The sequence below is a fragment of the Heloderma suspectum genome, chromosome 7 (genome assembly GCF_057233095.1).
Source record: "Heloderma suspectum isolate Gila_16-S chromosome 7, 16-S_ref, whole genome shotgun sequence".
Lineage (NCBI taxonomy): Eukaryota > Metazoa > Chordata > Lepidosauria > Squamata > Helodermatidae > Heloderma > Heloderma suspectum.
The window spans coordinates 50,491,024-50,513,273 of record NC_139464.1 but is presented as its reverse complement, the minus strand read 5'-3'; the positions used below and the strand labels follow the sequence as shown (position 1 = coordinate 50,513,273).

At 44.1% G+C, this 22,250-nt stretch overlaps 1 protein-coding gene across 1 annotated transcript in view; it reads left to right on the top strand.

Annotated features, from left to right (window-relative positions):
- The window catches only part of ANO4 (anoctamin 4), a 183,989-nt gene that overhangs the window by 17,126 nt on the left and 144,613 nt on the right, over positions 1-22,250 (top strand). Inside the window, exon 2 of the mRNA XM_084811771.1 lies at positions 2,936-3,142. Coding sequence (XP_084667897.1) covers positions 3,073-3,142 — 70 coding nt within the window. The 5' untranslated portion in view covers positions 2,936-3,072. The remainder of the gene's footprint in view (positions 1-2,935; positions 3,143-22,250) is intronic.

Below are 22,250 nucleotides of genomic sequence, written 5' to 3'. Positions count from 1 at the left end.
ACAACCGATTGGTTCAAAATTGGGAAAGGAGTACGACAAGGCTGCATATTGTCACCCTGCTTATTTAACTTATATGCAGAGTACATCATGAGAAATGCCGGGTTAGATGAATCAGAGATCGGAATTAAGATTGCCGGGAGAATTATCAACAACCTCCGATATGCAGATGATACCACCCTAATGGCAGAAAGCGAAGAGGATCTCAAGAGCCTCTTGTTGAGGGTGAAAGAGGAGAGTGCAAAAGCTGGTTTGAAACTCAACATTAAAAAAACTAAGATCATGGCATCTGGCCCTATCACTTCCTGGCATGTAGAAGGGGAAGAAATGGCAGCAGAGACAGATTTTACTTTCTTGGGCTCCAAGATCACCGCAGACGGTGACTGTAGCCATGAAATTCAAAGACGCTTGCTCCTTGGGAGGAAAGCTATGGCCAACCTAGACAGCATAGTAAGAAGCAGAGACATCACCTTGCCGACAAAGGTCCGTCTAATCAAAGCTATGGTTTTCCCAGTAGTAATGTATGGCTGTGAGAGCTGGACTATAAGGAAGGCTGAGCGCCGAAGAATTGATGCTTTCAAACTGTGGTGCTGGAGAAGACTCTTACGAGTGCCCTGGACTGCAAGGAGGTCAAATCAGTCCATCCTAAAGGAAATCAACCCTGAGTGCTCATTGGAAGGACAGATAATGAAGCTGAAGCTCCAATATTTTGGCCACCTAATGCGAAGAGAAAACTCCCTGGAAAAGACCCTGATGCTGGGAAAGACTGAAGGCAAAAGGAGAAGGGGACGGCAGAGGATGAGATGGCTAGATAGCATCACGGATGCAATGAATATGAACTTGAGCACGCTCCGGGAGAGAGCGCAGGACAGGAAGGCCTGGCGTGTTATGGTCCATGGGGTCACGAAGAGTCGGACACGACTGAACGACTGAACAACAACAACAACAACAATGAAATATTTGCAGCTATTAAAATCAAAGTTGCCTGTGTGTACTTTATGCTTTCTCATGTGCAAAACAATTCAATTGGTCTTTTATATGATTATGAATCAAGTGAAGATGAAGCTGTAAATCTAAATTTCTTTAAAACAATTAATTACATTGTAGCCATGGCACTCTGTGATTGACTACAGCAATACATTCTTTTCAGATTTAATTCTAAACCTCTTCAGTGTTTGTTAAATCTGCCAAGAAAAATTAAGGAACATGTGGAATGGTCCCTCAGAGTGATTTGCAATTAAACATTGCTTCCCTCTCAATTGACAGTGTAAATAGGTGATCAGGTGAAAAGGTATTCATAGTACTAGGTTATTATGGCTGTTTTATCTATTCCTGTGTTTATTGTTTTGCATTATATTGTATTTTATTCTTTTAAATATTTGTATTGTATTTTATATTTTAACTGTTCTATGGCATTTCCATTTTTTAACCATTTGTAATCCGCCCCAGAGAACATTATTTATTGAGAGGATTAGGAATGTAATAATTCTATCGGGGCTGACAACCATGAATATTCAGATAATACTTTGACAAAACCATACACTGTCTCTGCCCTTTAAAATCTTGACTATTGTTGCAGTATTGGTATCACCTGATAAAACCAGCACCCTGATCCCGCTAGTTGCCATCTGTGCTGTAATGCAGTTAGATAACTTTGCACTTGTAGACCTAATGGTCTTATGGAGCCTTCCCTCTTTAGATGGTAATATGTATTAGTCCACTCATTTCAAAATGTATTAAGCCAGCCCTGCTGCATTTGGGGGCCCCCCTTTGCTGTGTGGGACTCAGGGCTCCTGCCCCAGAGCCATCAGCAGGTGGAAGGTTTGGCCCCTCTCTTGCCTGCTGTCAACAGATGTTCTCCTACACCACCACCACCACCAGCAGTGATGGAGGGCTGGATAGGCCCTTTCTTCAAATCCTGGGAATGGATTGCTTCTTAACTGTACCAACACTGGTGACAAATGAAAGACTGGATTTTGCCACCTCAGCTGCTGGTCGATGATGCCCCCTTGGGACAACAGCAGTATGATAGATGTTACCTTTCTCCATGTTGGGGCTGAACAACAGGATTGGAGGCGAATTCTGCTTTAATCCTGATTTTGTGGCCTACAGTTTGCACAGATTGAACAGCTGCTTGTTCAATCTAATGAATGCAACACTTCTAGCTTTCTGCAAGGAGGCTCTGCAACAAAATGTTGTACTGTGGAGTGCTCGTCTTCTGGGTTCTAGCTAGCTATGCATCCTGTCAGCAGGTCATGCTCTCTTCCATGATATTCCATTCTGTTCCCCCCACTAACAGTCAGCCAGCCAGCACTCCTTAGCCACTGGGCATGCTCAGTCCTCATTGGGATGTTACAGATTTTGCCCCTGCCCTTTGGGATATTTTTCTTTAAAGGTTTTTTTTTTGCTGCTGCAAACTTTGGTGTTCTCCCAAACCTGCTAATACCTCCCTCTGCACATGGATGGTTCCATATTCATTCATTCATTCATTCATTCATTACATTTCTATACTGCCCAATTAGCAAAGCTCTCTGGGAGGTGTAAAAAATTAAAACCTTAAATATACAATATAGCAACATAATACAAGGACTAGCATTTGGAGAATAGAATTCACTATTAGTACGTATGATGTTTTTTCTTAAGATTAATGGGAAACAGAAATTTCCTAAGTAATGCTTTTGAGAAATTTGCAAATGTACAGTGCAATCCTATGCATGTCTGCTCAGAAGTAAGCCCCATTGACTTTAATAGGGTTTACCCCTAGGTAAGTGTGAATAAGATTTTGGCTTTAAATCATGAATCTAGATTAGTGTAAAATGTACACATTTATTGGCTCCTTTCAAATGATTCATTTGAATCCCTTTTAAATCTATGTCAATGTTCGTATAGTTATGCAAAACTTGTGTCCTACAAACTATTACTTTTTCCTTTCTGGTAGGTAGAGGCTTATCTATTTATGGGGCTGAAAAGCGTGTGCAGATCTACCAAAGGAAAAGTGCAGCAAATCATCGGTTATCACAGCGTCCATCTGTGGTTAGGCATTCTTCATTTCCACAAGGCAGAAGGTCAGTAAAAATGGAAGCCTTGTCTTCTGGATCTGTAATATTACCAGCGCCAATTGGGAAACCAGTTACTCATCAGCCAGGTAACGTATTTGGCTCCATCATTTTCCTGATTGCTTTACACAACAATATATGCTATGACACATTCATAGCATCTGATCAAGCCTGCATGGAAATCAATCTATAGATTGATGTCAATAGATTGATATTCACTTTGGCCTTTCTCAGAATGCTTGTTCACAACTGCAGTGGTTATCAATTCTCTAGAGCTGAAGCAGAGACCATCTGGTGATTTCAGAAAAGTGGAGATATTTCACAGCTTCTGAGATCCCTGTTCAAAAATTCACCATCCAGTGTTCTTACCCTCACAAGTATTTGTAAACTCTGGTGCCAATGTAATTACCAGGGATTTCACTGTAACATCAGTTCTTCTCTCCTCTCCTCTCAGTACAAGCAAAATAATTTATCTCACATAATAACAGAAAAGCTCATGTTTATAGAAATGACTAACAAAATCTATTATCTCTGTGGCCTCTTGCTTAAACCAGAGCTGGCTTGGCAGTGGAGCAGTTTCTTATTTGTATTTATTCACAATGGAAGGCACAAAGCTTGTGCTTGGTGGGATGTTGGGATCCATTTTTGTTTTTGTGTTTAAATGTCAATGAGACTACCTGGCCATTCAATGAACTATTGAGCAGGATGGGTAAATCTGAACCCTTTGTTAAAGGCCTGATGTATAGCAAGCCACTTTCATTCAGAAGGCATGTGCAAAATATCCTTAGGCACCCTAAAGTTCTAGCCACTAGCCCTCAGTTCTCATTACTAGTGACCATGTATAGGGCCAGCATCAAAGGTAGACATCATGAGTACTTGCCAAGAGCCCACATCCCAGCAGGGTGTGCCCCCTGGAGTTGTTCCTCCTCTTCACCATTGCAGGCTGCTTGTTCACCTGCCTCTCATTCTGGCCCAGACAATGGTGATGGTGAGAAGGAGGAGCAGTCACTGCCTACTTGCTCGTTGGCTCTTTGCCTGTCAAGCATGCAAGTGGTAGCAATGAGCAGCCTTGATAGCCTTGTAGGCCCCTTCCAACCCTACTATTCTATGATTCTATGATGAGAAAGAGGATAAGGAGCAATAGCAGCTAGTGACAATGATGGTGAGATGGTAGACTCACTGAGGGAGGGGACCCATTGAGGGTGGCTTGCCCAAGGGCCCTCAAAAACCTGGAACCAGTGCTGACCAGGCACATAGGATTAAATACCTCCCAACAGACTAGCCTCAACATCCCAATTTTTCTTGAGGATATTTTTAATTCTTATATGCAGTGTATAGTGAGTTTGACACCAGAAGAACTGGCGAGGAGTCAGATGTGAACTGAAACAGTGTCCTATGTAATTTTTTGTAATGTATAGAGATCTGCATAGCCTAACACAGTGGGCAGATTTTAGTACCCAAGTAGGCTTCTATAATGGGCAGCTTTTAGCGGGCTTCTCACACAAGCTAATTGGTACCAAGCAACTACAGCCACAGCTGTTTGGCCTGTCTGAAGTAATCTTATCCTTTGAGATAAGGATATTGTTCTTCTCTCTCATAAGAAGTGAAAGAGAGCCCCCCCCCTTCCTGAGAAGGGAGTGATTTTCTTATGACAGGCTGTGAAGGTTAGGAGAGACACCCATAAAATCCAGCAGTCTGGTTTTGCTCTTTGGTCTTGCTCCAAGGGGGAAAACGTGCACTGCCAGCCTGGAGAAATCTGTTGGTCTATGGGGTGGCATGTCATGTATTGTGCAGACCCCAGTACACAACCAGCTGTGACGAAGCTGAAGGCCTGCTTTGATCAGCTGAAGGGATATATGAGCTATCTTTGCATTTCTTTCTGCATCCATTTATCACCTGTGTTAAACTGATCCATTTGTTACCTTGTCTCACTTTGGCAACCCACAAAACTGGTTTGACTGGAACTTAACATGATCAGGACTCCCAGACTAATACACAGTGGAAACAGAAGACTTCTAGGAACCATATAGTTACATGATTCTAGTGATTTTCAAGTAATCAATATCAGGCTCAGTTATCAGTTTTCAAATTAAACATTTTCTCTCCATACACAAATTATAAAATGGCAGTTATTCTTCAGTTGCCACTAGAGGATTCAGGGATGCATCAGAAGGTTTTCGGCAAGGCTCTGTATTGTTCTAAGCTACTCCTAGAAAACCAAAGAGAAGCCATGGGCAGATGGGTCTCCTTTTTCATGACCAGCATGTGCCATTAAAGTTAAGTGGAATTCATCATCAGGAGGAAAAAAAAAATACATGGGAGAGAGGAACTTCTGATTTATGCAAAGTTGCACTAGGAAAGGAGCTGCAGACCTAAAATTATAGAGTGTGGGGACTTGCAGCTGCAACTGTAGGCTGGGAACTATATGAAGATAAGCCCAAATTAAACCCTCTCTCTCACACACTCCCAAATAAAGAAGGAACACTACACATCTCCCCACTATTTCCTCCCATGGTTATGCCCAACAGATTCCACATTTTATGAAGACCCAAGAGTTGGGAAGAGAAATGTTCTATGTGTGTGTGTGTGTGTGGGGGGGGTGCTGAATGCAGGTGTAGCATTTGGTAATACTTCATCTGCACAACAAAATCACTATTTTCAGCTACTTATTATAGAAACCATATGGCAATGTACACACAGAGACTGTGATCCTTTATCATGTAAATCCAATGACAGGTTTTAATATTTGATCAACATAGATTTATTTGAAACTGGCATCTTCTCATTCAGCCACTCTACTTAGGAAGCTGGTATATTGTCACTGGGCCACTGTGGTTGGGAGTATAGTTTACATCTGCAGGCATGATGTGCTGGTAATGGTATCAGTGACATGACAAATAAGATGACTATCCAAAACATTTTACTTCTATTATTATAAAATGCTTGTAACCAGTTAGAACTTGCAAAAGCTGGGGACCTTTGCTTTTCTTAGAAAAGCAGAACTGACCAGGAAGGCATGCTGACAGCATTACATTTGGGATCTCTGTTTGATGCTATTTATTTAAACACCAGATTTGCTCCATTTATAGGAAAACAATATTTCTTATTTGTATGAGGTTGTGTCCTTTCCTATTTCTTTATTTGTTATTAATATCATTTCTTGTTCAAAGAAACCTGGACACAATAAGTGAATGTAATTACATATCGAAGTCTACTGAACATAGATCACACATTTGGCACCCAAATCCAGACAGAGATCTGAGTGTATCAGGAAATGAAAGCATAAATCAGACATGTACCTGAATGTGGAAATTGTCCATCCACACTGCATTATTTTCAGTAGTGGTATATATTTCGATCAGCATTTGGATAAAGATGGGATGTCTATTCCAATGCTTAGCTGAATGTGTATCCCATTGAAAGTAATGCAACATAGATAGAGAAGTCCTGCATTTGGGTGCACATCCAAATTACAGTTCCTGATTCTTGAGTAGAAGTCTGCTTCCACATGCAGATCTCCTTCTCTAGATTAGGATCTAGGTGTCATGAATGAGAAATACAAGAGAAGCCCTTTCAAGGCTTCTACCCTGAAAGGCAGTCAAGAAATATTTTAAACAAATAAATAAATATATTTTTGGGAACTCCATTGAAATTGACCACAATAAATGACAAAGCAAAACTAGAAAATCCAGTCTCTGTAGGATTCACACTTTAACTTTACCTAGAAGGTTGAACAAATCATTTTCTTATTTGTTTGTCACTATTCTCAATGCATATAACTCCTTTCTGGCAATACAAAGGGGACTATTAATTTAAAGACTTGTTTTTAAACATATATTCAGCTGCCAATGCTGCTGCTGACAACAGTCCAAACCTCAACGACTTGTTAGGGATTGTATTTAATATGAAGCTCTAGATTTAGAGAGCTGGTGTAGTACAGTGAGAGCTGTGTGAATTGACAAGTACTCAATGGTCTTAGGCAATCCACTTTCTCTCAGCCTCAACCCACTCTGTCTGCAATTTGAGGATAATAATACGGAATTATTTTACAGAGTTGTTGCAAGGATTACTGAGAGACAATGTATGTTAATGTTGAGGACCCCTAGGATGATGGTCATGGGGGATCTCAACTCTCATGCCAAGGCTGCTGTAACTGGGGCAGCTCAGGACTTCATGGCCGCCATGACAACCATGGGGCTGTCCCAACATGTCATTGGCCCAACGCATGTAAAAGGACACATGCTTGATCTGGTTTTCTTGACTGGGCAGGAGGATGGTAGTCTGAAAGTGGAGGAATTAACATCTGTCCCTTTGTCATGGTCAGATCACTTCCTTTTGAGGTTTAGACTCTTGGTAGCCTTCCCCCTCTGCAAGGGTGGGGGACCTATTAAAATGGTCCGACCCCAGAGGCTAATGGATTCTGATGGATTCCAGAGGGCTCTGGGGGATTTTCCTGCTGGTATGGCTGGTGCTCCTGCCAAAGCCCAGGTTACTCTGTGGAATGCAGAGATGACTTGGGCAGTTGACACAATCACACCCAAGCGCCCTCTCCCCCTGAGCAGAGCCCGGCCAGCTCCTTGGTATACACCTGAGCTGAGGGCAATGAAATAAGAGGGGAGACAGCTAGAACGCAGGTGGAGGAAAACTCGTGCTGAGTCTGACCGAACACAGGTAAGAGCTCACTATTGAGCCTACTCTGTGGCGGTGAGGGTGGCAAAGAGACAGTTCTTTTCCACCAGCACTGCATCTTCTCAGTGTCGTCCAGCAGAGCTTTTCTGAGTGGTTCATGGGTTGTTATATTCTGGGCCAGGGAAAGAGATGGTGGAACCCTTGGTGGCACGCTGTGATGAGTTTGAAAGGTACTTTGAAGATAAAGTCGCTCAGATTCGCCATGAATTGGACACCACAATTAATGCAGTTCCATTGGTAGAGGTGTTCAGAGCACTGTCTGGTCTAGTTCTATTGGATAACTTTCAGTTACTGAGGCCTGAGGATGTGGACAAGGTGCTTGGCCAAGTCCGATTGACCACTTGTGTGCTTGCCCCTTCTCCTTCATGGCTTATTAAATCAAATAAGGCGGGGATGTTCGGCTGGGTCCAGGAGGTTGTAAATTCCTCCTTGAGAGAGGGAGTGGTGCCTGCTGCTTTAAAAGAGGCGGTAATCAGACCACTCCTGAAAAAGCATAACCTGGACCCAGAGGATGTTAACAATTATAGGCCAGTGGCCAACATCCCCTTCCTGGGCAAGGTGCTTGGACGGGTGGTTGTAGGACAGCTTCAGGCACTCTTGGATGAAACGGATTATCTAGATCCATTTCAATCGGGCTTCAGGCCTGGTTTTGGAACAGAAACTGCCTTGGTCGCCCTGTGGAATGACCTCTGCCAGGAGAGGGATAGGGGGAATGCAATCCTGTTGATTCTCCTGGACCTCTCAGTGGCTTTTGATACCATCAACCATGGTATCCTTCTGGATAGGTTGTCTGGGTTGGGAGTTGGAGGAACTGCACTGCAGTGGTTCCGCTCCTACTTGGATAGCCAACTTCAGAAGGTGGTGCTGGGGGATTATTGCTCTGTGCCATGGGAATTATGCCATGGGATTCCACAGGGCTCTATTTTATCCCCCATGCTGTTTAACATCTACATGAAACCGCTGGGGGAGGTTATCTGGAAGTATGGGCTGAGGTGCCATCAATATGTGGATGATACCCAGCTCTACCTCTCTTTCTCATCAAACCCAGGTGAGGCAGTGGCTGTTCTGAATCAGTGCCTGGGCACAGTAATGGACTGGATGAGGGCCAATGAACTGAAACTCAGTCCATACAAGACGGGGGTATTGTTAGTGGGTGGTTCGTCTACCTGGCTAGGTGATATTCAACCTGTTCTGGAGGGGGCTGCACTCCCCCTAAAGGATCATGTTTGGAGTTTGGGGGTGCTCTTGGGTCCAGAACTGTCACTTAAGGCACAGGTGAACTCAGTGGCACGGAGCACTTTTTATCAGCTTAGGCTGGTATACCAACTATCCATGCTCTGATAACTTCTTGTCTGGATTAGGGATGTACAAAAATTCCGCCACGGATCTCGGGGAGGCCGAATGCCAGCGCATTTGGCCCCCCGAAATCTGTGGCGGAATGGCCTGGCCCCCCCCAGAATGAGACTTACCTTGGGCGGATCTTCCTGGCGGCGGCGGCTCCGGCGGCGGCTCCGGCGGCGGCGGCAGATCTTCCGACCGGCTGCCGCCACCGCCATTTCCAGTTTAAAAAAAAAAAAAGCAATAGGCTACGTAAAGATTTATGTAGCCTATCACGGCTAGCTTTTTTAAAAAAACGTGATAGGCTACGTAAATGTTTACGTAGCCTATCATGTCTGACTTAAAACAAAACAAAACAACGCGTGTACACAAATGGCGGCGGCCATGGCCGCCGCCATTTGCATTCCTTATTTTGGCACATCTTAGTCTACGTAAACATTTACGTAGACTAAGATGGCGAAAATAAAGGGAACGCAAGTAGCGTAGCTTTTGCGTATGCGCGTTGTTTTTTGTTTTGTTTTTTAAGTCAGCCGTGATAGGCTACGTAAACATTTACATAGCCTATCACGGCTGACTGCAGGGACACAAACAGTGGCGTCTACGGCCTCCGCCATTTTCGTCCCTGCTAGCCAGCGGCCGGATGTCCGGCTGCTGGTGGAGCCAGCTGGCGGCTCCGCAGAATCCCTGCGGAGCACAGCTGGCCAGCCAGGATTCCGGGGGGGGGGAGCAATGGAGCACCTCCCCCCCAGCGAGGGTTCTGGGGGGAGGGACGGAACGCCTCCCCCCCAATCATAAACATAATCTGCGAAAGGTAAGTGCCTTTCGTACATCCCTAGTCTGGATTACTGCAATGCATTATATGTGGGGCTGCCTTTGAAAACGGTCCGGAAATTTCAGCTGGTCCAAAATAGGGCAGCAAGATTGTGAACAGGGACTTGCCAACGAGCTCATATTACGCCAGTACTTTTCCAGCTGCACTGGCTGCTGGTCCATTTCCGGGCCCAATTCACAGTGCTGGTATTAACATACAAAGCCGTTAACGGCTTGGGGCCAGGTTATCTGAAGGATCGCCTCCTCCCATATGTACCTGTCCGGACCGTAAGATCATCCTCAGCAGCCCTTCTCTGTGAGCCCCTGCCACAGGAAGTGAGGCGGGTGGCTACTAGGAGGACGGCTTTTTCTGCTGTGGTACCCTGGCTGTGGAATGAGCTCCCTAGTGAGGTTCGCCTGGCACCTACACTGTATTCTTTCCGTCACCAGGTGAAGACCTTTTTATTTTCCCAGGCATTTTAGCTCTTTAGACTTTTAGCTTTTCTGTTTTAAATCTGTATTTTAAATCCCTGCACTGCTGCTAGGTTTTATTCTGGTTTTATTCTGGTTGTACTATTTATTGTGGTTTTAATGTTTTATATATTTTGTATTGTTTTATTGTGTGCTCTTTGGTTTTCATTTTTGTGAACCGCCCAGAGAGCTTCGGCTATTGGGTGGTATAGAAATAAATAAATAAATAAATAAATATTATGTGTTTTGAACATTCAAAAGTGTTATATAAATGCTAACTACCAATTTACAAAATGTGGTAGTTTTTATCATCCCAGCTTTCCTTACGTGATATAAGTCAGAACGTTCTTCACTCTCTTACAATGACGCAATCATTGTCATTAAATGGTATCATACAAAGCAATCATTATGACCCTCATGAACAACATCTGTTCTTTTCACTGGTAATTGCTCATAGGTAAGCATGTCTCTGCCCTGCTTGGAGCCAATATTTTAAAAATACGAATATAGTGAATTGTCATAAGCCAATTTATGTAGCAGCTGCATTAAATATTATCTATAGTCCTTCCTTCTATCCCTTCAGTAAGCCTGCTTGCTTCCTTGATGCATTTATGTAGATTCAAATGCAAATGATAACTTGACCAAATTATGTGGGTTCACATTCTCTCATGTACTTTGCACTGTTTGGGAGGCACAGATCTAGAAATAGTTAAAACTGTCTTTGTTTCCATTAGTCGAGTTTGTTAACTGCAGCTCAGAACCTGGAGCATTACACCATGGGAAGAAAAGTGGTAATACCTCCCTCACCTTTTGGTTATCTGTACAGAAACTGAAGTAAACAAGATGTAAACCTTGACATGATGATTATATTTTTCACATTGCCAATCATTTTCTACACATTACTTAGGAAAACTAAAATAGGGTTTCAATAGCTTTTTAACTCATGAAATCTTGTGGAGGTATAGAGGCAGGTCTATGGTGTTAAAGGGTTTCTGCTAGGGATGTCGGAGAATTTCTCCACGAATCTCCAGGAGGCCGAATGCCAATGCATTCGGCCCCCCAAAATTGGTGGAGAAACGGTCCACCACCACCCCGCCCCACCCCCGGGATGGGACTTACCTTGGTCGAATGTCCCTGGCAGCGGTGGCTCCCGGCGGTGGTGTGGCAGCGGTGCGGCGGCGGCGGCTGGTCTTCCGACCGGCTGTCACCGCCGCCATTTCCAAGTGTAAAAAAAAAAAGTGATAGGCTACGTAAAGATTTACGTAGCCTATCACGGCTAGATTTTCAAAAAACACCGTGATAGGCTACGTAAATGTTTATGTAGCCTATCACAGCTGACTTGGGGGGGGGAAAGCGCGTATGCAAATGGCGGCGCCCATGGGCGCCGCCATTTGTGTTCCTTATTTGGGCACATGTAGTCTACATAGACATTTACGTAGACTACGGCGAAAATAAGGGCAACGCTATTTGCATTGCCCTTATTTTCGCCGTAGTCTACGTAAATGTCTACGTAGACTACACGTGCCCAAATAAGGAATGCAAATGGCGGCGCCCATGGGCGCCGCCATTTGCATACACACTTTTTTTTTTCCAAAGTCAGCCGTGATAGGCTACGTAAACATTTACGTAGCCTATCATGGCTGACTGCAGGGACACAAACGGCGGCGGCTACAGCAGCTGCCATTTGCGACCCGGCAGGACTAGAGGATTCGCGGCCGGAGGGATGGGGTGCCTCCCCCCCGGCCAGAATTTCGGCGGGGAGGGATGGGGCGCCTCCCCCCTGCCCAGAATTTCGGGGGGAGGAACGGAGCGCCTCCCCCCCACCGCGAAGCAAGCTGCGGGACCAGGTAAGAGACTTTTGTCCATCCCTAGTTTCTGCCAGTTTTCTGAGAGTGCTCGTCTTTGAACATAAGACATGCCCTGCTAGATTAGACCCAATGGTCCATGTAGTCTAGCAACCTACAGTATCCAGTCAAACGCCTCTGGGAAGCTTACATGCCAAGTATGAAGGCAACAGCTGTCTCCCAATGTTTGACCTGGCATCTAGCATACAGAAGCATACAGTCTGCCCTCGGGTCTGGTGGTGCTGCTGCTGAATGCCAGGTCGGCCCAAAATACGACCTCCCTCATCCATGATTTGATTGTGGATGAGGGGGCTGACCTGGCATGTATTACTGAGACATAGGTGGGGGAACTGGGAGGGGTCACTCTCTCCCAGTTGTGCCCTCCTGGGTGCAGCACCAACACCGACCTGAGGGTCGGGGAGGGGGGGTTGCCGTGGTCTATAGGAATTCAATCTCCCTCTCCAGGCTTCCTGCTCATTCGAGTGCAGATCTTGAGTGTTTGTACCTTGTGTTGGGTACCCGGGACAGATTAGGGATTCTGTTGGTGTACCGCCCACCCCGCTGCCCATCAGACTCCCTGCCTGAGCTGACGGAGGTGGTCTCGGACTTGGTGTTGAGGACCCCCAGGATGATGGTCCTGGGGGATCTCAACTTCCATGCCGAGGCCGCTGTATCCGGGGCGGCTTAGGACTTCATGGCCGCCATGACAACCATGGGGCTGTCCCAACATGTCATCGGCCCAACGTATATAAAAGGACACACACTTGATCTGGTTTTCTCGACTGGGCAGGTGGATGGTGATCTGAAAGTGGAGGAATTAACATCTGTCCCTTTGTCATGGTCAGATCACTTCCTGCTGAGGTTTAGACTTCTGGCGGCCTTTCCCCTCTGCAAGGGTGGGGGACCTATTAAAATGGTCCGCCCCCGGAGATTAATGGATTCCGATGAATTCCAGAGGGCTCTGGGGGATTTTCCTGCTGGTATGGCTGGTGCTCCTGTCGAAGCCCAGGTCGCTCTGTGGAATGCAGAGATGACTTGGGCAGTTGACACGATCGCGCCCAAGCGCCCTCTCCCTCTGAGCAGAGCCTGGCCAGCTCCTTGGTATACACCTGAGCTGAGGGCAATGAAGCAAGAGGGGAGACGGCTAGAACGCAGGTGAAGGAAAACTCGTGCTGAGTCTAACCGAACACAGGTAAGAGCCCACTATCGAGTCTACTCTTTGGCGGTGAGGGTGGCAAAGAGGCAGTTCTTTTCCACCAGCATTGCATCTTCTCAGTGTTGTCCAGCAGAGCTTTTCTGAGTGGTTCGCGGCCTGTTACATTCTGGGCCAGGGAGAGAGACGGTGGAACCCTCGGTAGCACGCTGTGACAAGTTTGCGCGGCACTTTGAGGATAAAGTCGCTCAGATTTGTCATGAATTGGACACCACCATTAATGCAGTTCCATTGGTAGAGGTGTTCAGAGCACCGTCTGGTCCAGTTTTATTGGATGAGTTTCAGTTACTGAGGCCTGAGGATGCGGACAAGGTGCTTGGCCAAGTCCGATCGACCACTTGTGTGCTTGACCCTTGCCCTTCATGGCTTATTAAATCAAACAAGGAGGGGTTGTCCGGCTGGGTCCAGGAGGTTGTAAATTCCTCCTTGAGAGAGGGAGTGGTGCCTGCTGCTTTAAAAGAGGCGGTAATTAGACCACTCCTGAAAAAGCCTAACCTGGACCCAGAGGATGTTAACAATTATAGGCCAGTGGCCAACATCCCCTTCCTGGGCAAGATGCTTGAGCGGGTGGTTGTAGGACAGCTCCAGGCACTCTTGAATGAAACGGATTATCTAGATCCATTTCAATCGGGCTTCAGGCCTGGTTTTGGAACGGAAACTGCCTTGGTCGCCCTGTGGGATGACCTCTGCCGGGAGAGGGACAGGGGGAGTGTGACCCTGTTGATTCTCCTGGACCTCTCAGCGGCTTTCGATACCATCGACCATGGTATCCTTCTGGATAGGTTGTCTGGGTTGGGAGTTGGAGGCACTGCACTACAGTGGTTCCGCTCCTACTTGGATGGCTGATTCCAGAAGGTGGTGCTGGGGGATTATTGCTCTGTGCCATGGCAATTGTGCCATGGGGTTCCACAGGGCTCTATTTTATCCCCCATGCTGTTTAACATCTACATGAAACCGCTGGGGGAGGTTATCCGGAGGTGTGGGTTGAGGTGCCATCAATATGTGGATGACACCCAGCTCTACCTCTCTTTTTCATCAAAACCAGGTGAGGCAGTGGCTGTTCTGAACCACTGCCTGGGCACGGTAATGGACTGGATGAGGGCTAATAAACTGAAACTCAATCCAGACAATACGGAGGTACTGTTAGTGGGTGGTTCGTCTGCCCGGCTAGGTGATATTCAACCTGTTCTGGAGGTGGTTGCACTCCCCCTAAAGGATCAGGTTCGTAGTTTGGGGGTGCTCTTGGATCCAGAACTGTCACTTGAGGCACAGGTGAACTCAGTGGCACGGAGCACTTTTTATCAGCTTAGGCTGGTATACCAACTACGCCCTTATCTGGACAGAGATAGCCTAGCTACAGTTATCCATGCTCTGATAACTTCTCGTCTGGATTACTGCAATGCGTTATACGTGGGGCTGCCTTTGAAAACGGTCCGGAAACTTCAGCTGGTCCAAAATAGGGCAGCAAGATTGTTAACAGGGACTGGCCTGCGAGCTCATATTACGCCATTACTTTTCCAGCTGCACTGGCTGCCAGTCCATTTCTGGGCCCGATTCAAAGTGCTGGTGTTAACATTCAAAGCCCTTAACGGCTTGGGGCCAGGTTACCTGAAGGATCGCCTCCTCCCATATGTGCCTGCCCGGACCTTAAGGTCATCATCAGCGGCCCTTCTCCGTGAGCCCCTGCCAAAGGAAGTGAGGCGGGTGGCTACTAGGAGGAGGGCTTTTTCTGTTGTGGCACCCCGGCTCTGGAATGAGCTCCCTAGTGAGGTTCGCCTGGCGCCTACATTGTACTCCTTTCGGCGCCAGGTGAAGACCTTTTTATTTTCCCAGGCATTTTAGCTTTCTAAATTTTTATCTTTGCTGTTTTAAATCTGTATTTTAAACTCCTGTACTGCTGCTAGGTTTTATTGTGGTTGTATTGTTATATTGTGGTTTTAATGTTCTATATATTTTAAATTGTTTTATTGTGTGTTGTTTGGTTTTAGTTTTTGTGAACCGCCCAGAGAGCTTCGGCTATTGGGCGGTATAGAAATGAAATTAAATAAATAAATAAATAAGCATACGTTTCATTTAGCCATGATGGCTAATAACTGTTGACAGGCCACTCTCACCATATCCTAATTTTATAAACCTCTCATATAGTCATCCCTCCACACCTTGAGACTTTAAAAGGCTTTCGCTTTTCCTTATAGGGAAGGTGCCCCAACCTCTTATTTATTCATCCGCTCATTCATTTATTACATTTATATACTGCCCAACAGCCGAGGCTGTCTGGGCAGTTCACAACAATTAAAACTAGAAAATACAACATGATAAAACATAAGACTTTACAAGTTCAAAAGTAGCATGTGAAACCCGAATTGCACGGGGGAGGGTTTTCCAGAGGGTGGGTGCCGCTACAGAGAAGGCTCCCTGTCAGGGTCCTTCATGGCGACATTCCTTTTGTTTTGGAATGACCTGCAAGGCCTCCTCTGATGATCTTATGTCGCCTGGGTCTATATAAGGGAAGGTGGTTTGCTGGGTATCCTGGTCCCAAATGGTTTAGCGCTTTACATGATAATAACCTTGTACGTATGTGGCTCGGTAGCTAATAGGCAGCCAGTGGGCAACCTCTGGAAGATTTTGTTGCCTTTTCTGTACCTTTCCCAGTTCTATGATATTCTTTTAGACAAGGGGTGACCACAACTGAACACATTGTTCAGATCTGTGAATTTATTTTCAGACTTTTTCCTAAGGGTCAGGTGAGACAAGACAAATCTTGTCCTTTTCAGTTGCAGCCATGGGGGCCACCAGAGCCCATCCGCACCATTTGCTCAGGAAGGAAAAATAATATTTGCATCCATATACATTTTGTGCAATTGCAGCAAGGAGCAGCTAAGCTAAGAGATTATTTTAGTAAGTAATAAATATAGGTGCATCACCAGAGAGGTGGGTCCCTCCTAAGGGATTGTTTCCTGCTTTGCTCCTGTCCCAGGAGAGTAGTTCTCCACAACAGCTAAGAAGCTGACATGATACAGAAGTGGGACTGGTCTCCAGCAGCCCTGGAAGTCTCATCTCTGTGCCTCTTTGCCTCTCTCAGCTTCTCCAATTCAGCCATAGTTTCAAGGCGACCCGTTTGTTCCCTAACAGCTGGGAGCTCATTGGACACGCCCATGACCTGCGTGGCAAGCAGACATTCATATGTGATATTCTGAAAAACAGCGGATACACCCCTGCTAGTTTTTTTAAAAAAATCTTTATATTTACCCTTCACTAAATTAGACTTTCTTTGACATAGTTAAACAAAGGATTTCTTGTTTGCTACTCTAGTACGCTGGTGTGAGGCTGAAGGCAGGCTGTGTAGATTTAAACTGTACCTTTACTCCCCTAGTCTCCCCTAACCATAATTGAATTCCCCCAGGAGCCAAACTCTTGTGTAACCTTATCATACTCTGTCTTTGGGCTCTCACACCCAATTGTTGAGGCTCCGTCACTGAAGAGTGGCTGTGGCAGGCCATTCCTAAATAAATAACTGTGCCTACTCTATGGTGTCTCTATCCATTGTCCTGCATCCCATGTTGGGATGGGCAAGCACTCGTTTGCTCCATCCAAAAATCAATTAGGCTGCCTGAGTGTTTAGCTGAACACTTGAAACAACTTGATGTTTTATTGTAGCGTTAGACTTGAATCCTTGAGCAGCACAATTCCCTCTACTTTAAGCCTTCTTGCCTTCTCTGCTCCATCTCCATCAGTGCCCAATAATTATCAGCCCACTTTGCATTTTAAAAAAGGCCATAATCAATCATCAACTTGAATCAGTACAGAATCAATGCAGGTATGAATTGTATCATAGCGAAGGTGGCAAATTTTCCTTCTGTCCTGACTCAAGTTTTCCCATTTTAGCCGGAGACTGCGTCTATACATGGAGGAGAATACTGAAATAGACTCTATTTAAATAGACTCTACCACATTGGACTGCTGGTGCAGATGCCATTTTTTAAAAAATTCTACATAGAAAACTGGGACAGCAGAGGGTCTAGGTCAACCCCCTCCCTGCTATGTTAATGTTCTACTTGCAGAAAGCTGTTTTCTACAGCATCCCAGTGATCTATGCAATGTATTTTCCAGCCTTCAGTCTATAGCTTTGCTGGCTACTTTATTTAGGCTCAGATTAAAGTCTTACTGCATTTATTTGGTATTAGTCCAAACTCTCAAATTATGTTTGCCCTGTTCCTGATATAGGGAAAGAACAATCTTTTTAAAAGAATTTGGCTAATTTGCACATGGAAAAGGCAATTTAGCAGTAATTTAGCAGTGTTGGTTTGCATTCCAATTAGATTTTGAAAAAGGGTTCTCTGGCTTCTGTCATTTTTTTAAAGCAGTGCAACTCACATGCTGTAAATCTCTCCACTGAGATAACCTCTTCCATGTACCTGTAGTTCTGTAGCATTTCATAGATGCATTCAGTTGGCATGTTGAAGCTTATACAATATTAGCTGGGTGAAGTGTTCTGTGTTGGCTTCCCACTTTCTTCTTCATCTGTGTCATAGGCTGTGTTGGCTTCTGTTTATTTGCTTGCTTTGTTTTAGTGCTGCAACTTGTTATAGATGAGATCAAGATTTTGTTCTTATGCTTCCCATATTTTTCACATATTGGAATGAGTTTGAGGTTAGCACGGTGAAAGGAAACATATTTTCAAGAGAGGTGTTTCAAGAGCAATCCACAATCCATTAAGCCAGCATGTTTGGGGTTAAGCCAGATTTCAGTCCAACATTCTGCAGAAAGCAAATCCAGCTGATAAAGCTGTTATGATGAGGCTGAAACTGGATTCCACTGCCAACTTTTTTGCCCATCTAGCAAAAGCATCTCAGAAAGGGAGGCAAGAAGGCTGGAGAGGTCTTAGGGTAGCTCGTATCCTGGCCTCTCCAGTCTCCTCCCCTCCCTGCCACCGAAACACCCCCATTTCCACCTCTCTGAGGTCACATTCCTGACCTCAGAATGGCAGCCAGTGAGGTTCTTCCTGTGCTGGCTGTGAGGGTGTGTGTGTCAGTGCTCCAATTCCCAGCTCTGAAGTGCTGCCTCTGTCTCTGACCTTGGATCCGGAAGCCCGATCTATCCTATGGCCCTCAGACACTGTCTAGGGGCCATAGGATGATTCCTTAAGGGCACAATGCTATACATGTTTAGACAGAAAAAAAGTCCTACAATTCCCAGCACGCCCCGGCCAGCCATGCTTTTTTCCCCCTAAAAATATATAGCATTGTGCCCTAAATGCATAAAATAAAACTGTTGGGGTGGTCAAACTGAGAGATGAAGATGCTTAAGCAAAATGTGTTTAAACTTAAGCAAATGTGGTGTAGTGGCTAGAGTGTTGGACTGGGAGTTGGGAGATCCGGGTTCTAGTCCCCACTCGGCCATGGAAGCTCGCTGGGTGACTTTGGGCCAGTCACAGACTCTCAGCCCAACCCACCTCACAGGGTTGTTGTTGTGAGGGTAAAATGGAGGAGAAGGAGGACTATGTATGCCGCCTTGCGTTCCTTAAGGAGGAAAAAAGGCAGGATATTAATGCAATAAATAAATAAATAAATAAATAAATAAAATTATATATTTTAAAAGAGAACTTAAAACGTAGCACTGAACATAAAGCACAGAATGAATTACTCTATTATCACAGAACTAGTATATAAGATGTTTATCTTAGTTACATTACTGAGCCCTAAGAGTCAGTTTTCCATGTAAAATCTAAATCCAAATATCCATCCTTTGTGACACAAGTAATCAGTGTGACAATTTGCACAATATGATACGTCTTTCATATAGTGTCCTTGCCTTTTAAAACCCAGAGGAACAGTTTGTTTTGGCTTTGAAAAAATAGTAAGTTGTCTCTTCTTAGGTGCTGTCCTAAACACACTTACTAAAGAGTAAGCCCAATTGAATGTATTGGGACCTAACTTTTGAGTAAACATGTATAGGATTGCAGTGCACATGTACTTACATACATTATGAGCAATTCTACTCTTAGCTTAAAGCTGTTAAACACCTTCCTTCCTACTCCCCTACAGGATGCTAGCAGAAGACTTACTATAGGACTTCCTTATTATTACAGACTTACCACAGGAAGTCTGCAATTATGCAAGTATTTGTCCATGTACTTTATTAATGTATATATTAATCAGGGAAAATATCTGATAAAATATTATAAAATGCAGTATTCCCATATATGGAACATTGCAATTAACAGGAATCTGCACTCAACAGGAATTATTCCCTGAATAATTGCTTTGGAAGTAACCATACAGAAACTTTCAGCAACAAGAAAGCAGATTTAATATTACAAAGCTCATATCATGATTTACATTCTCACAGAGGAGTCCCAGGGACCATTTAACATAGAATAGTTAATAGGCTTGTAACAATAAAAGGCAAGTAGATTTATCAGTCTCGTTGATTTCAGACAAAATTGGTTTAAACCGAACTCCTCTGGCTTTTGATTTAAGGGTTGTGTTTCAATTAAATTCAATTTCACATGCATATTTTCTGTTATGTAAGTAGCAGCTGTAGGAAAGCAAAAGCAGTTTCAGGACTGGGACTGTGGGTGGTGGGAGGGAAAGTTTAACTCTTTCTCTCCCTAGCAAACGTCGCCTCTCTGAAGCTGCTATTTTCATTTCAAGGGAAGAAAATCAGGTATGAGAGCAGATAGCTAAAGATTCTGTCATTGCTTTGTGGAGGCAAATTCAGGAGCATGCTGGGGAGATTGGAATTTGATGAATATGTTCTCTGACTTTCCCTGCACAGAAAAAAATATAATTCTAGGCAGCTTTAGTGGTTGCGACCATTGTTCTTTCCTACCCGTCTTTGCTGGAGTTGCTACGAAACTATTGCAAATTCCGCCAATGTCTTCGATTTCTTTAGAAGGAAGAGAGCATTGTCAAGGTCATCAGCTGGAAACACAAATACCAATAAGACTTGATACGCAGAAGAGAGATGTGGACTTTTCAGAAATTCTTAATGCAATACAAGAAAGTAAGTTACTGTGTGGGCCTCAATGTTTTAATATTGTAGAAGTACTAATAGAGGTGAATCAGCACCTGATACAACTGAAGAGATGGGGTGGGGGGGAGAACATTGTGTACAATGTGATCCAGACCAATGAACTTAATGGATATCATTGTATTAAGCAATAGATCAGGTATTCAAGTCAATAAAACAGAAAAAGCTTTCAGTGTGAAAGACCTTGTGGAGAAACCACCTGAACATTTTAGTTTTAGTAAATTTAAATTTATTAAAATTGTAGTTTAGTTTTAGTTTAGTTTAGTCCTTTTTTCCTAATGCAATCTGCATGCAGTTTAGGTAGAAGTATTAGTAGCTTAGACTATCCATAAATATTATTTTTCTGAAGTTCAATACATTTGCTAGGTTACCTTTGTTAAAGAGTTGGATCCAGATTTAGGTGCATGTAACTAGGCTGGCAGAAGTGGATTTTTCTGGGGGCCCCCCACAGCAGCCTCTCAAGCCCCCTAAAAATGCTACACAGAGGGTCAAGAGACCCTGTTGAGTGGGATGAGCTGTGATTCACGGGATTGGGAAAAACCCTAAAAATTGGATAGAGGCACCTTCCATGAGTGGAGCCCTTCTGTCCATGGAAGGCAGGTCCTAAATCCAACCCTGTAGGGGTTTTTTTTATTGGAAACATGGAGCAGAAAAGTTAATTTTAGATATGATAGACTGATTTTTAGAGCTAGAGTGTGCAGTGTCCTGGGGTGCAGCCTGATAAACTCTTGTCACATGTACTTTAGGCTTTTACTCTTTGCACATTTCCTGTATGCTTCTTCCTTCTGGAAGTGTGGGCCTTGAGTTTTAGTTTCTTAAAACAAAAATGTTAAATTTGCACAATTGTACTCATATAACTTATACAGTCTGATCAATTTTATGCAGTTTGCTAGGAAAGGGGGAGGAGAGACAGTCGTGAAGATTGTAGAAGGAACATTTCTTTTTTCAATAACTTTTGTAAACATAGTTTATTGCAGAGGTGAAATGACACAAATGTATCATTTAAAAGAAAGAAAAGGGTTCTAATAATAAAGAGGCATACTAGATTTCTATCTAGGCCAATTTTGCATGCTAGCTTTTTACATATAGAAGAAGATTTTTTTGTGGGAATGCATACAATCCACCATGATAATTGATACTCAAATATTTCTATTAGAAGGCCACTCAGTTTATCTACCCTAGCTCTTGGGGGATGCCTAGGGAGTTCCAAAAGTCAAGTAGAATTAAATATATCCTCTTGTATACTTAGTTTTTCAATTTAGGAATGAGTAGTTTTCAGATGTCTTTCTCTCTGTTCCCAAGTGTCTGATTCTTTATAATTAGATGTGTAAGTAAATGTGAACAACAAATAGGATGGCATTTGTAAGAAAATAACAAAAAGTAAGCAATTTTTGAAGGCTGGTCCATTGGTGGTTGAAACATTGCTTTTTTGACATTACTATATCTGGTCTGGAAAATTTCAAAGTAAAAATATAAACACAAAGTCTATATTAATTTTTACCCTGCTAGCTGATATATAGTTTCAAGAAAGGATAACTTTATACATGAAACCAACCTTTCAACTCTTGGGGATGTGGATTCCGATGCATTGACTGAGGGGATGTGGTAACTGATTTTAGCCTGTACAAGAACAACACTTCTTTCTGAGTTCACTACGTGGAAATAACACTAGAAATATATTTAGAAGACTTAGGGAGCAATCCTATGGCTGCTAGACAGCAGCTAGATGGCCATAGGATATCTGGTTTTCTGGGAACTGTCCTTCCCCCCACTTCCGTGCTGCCTTGGAGGCAGCGCGGA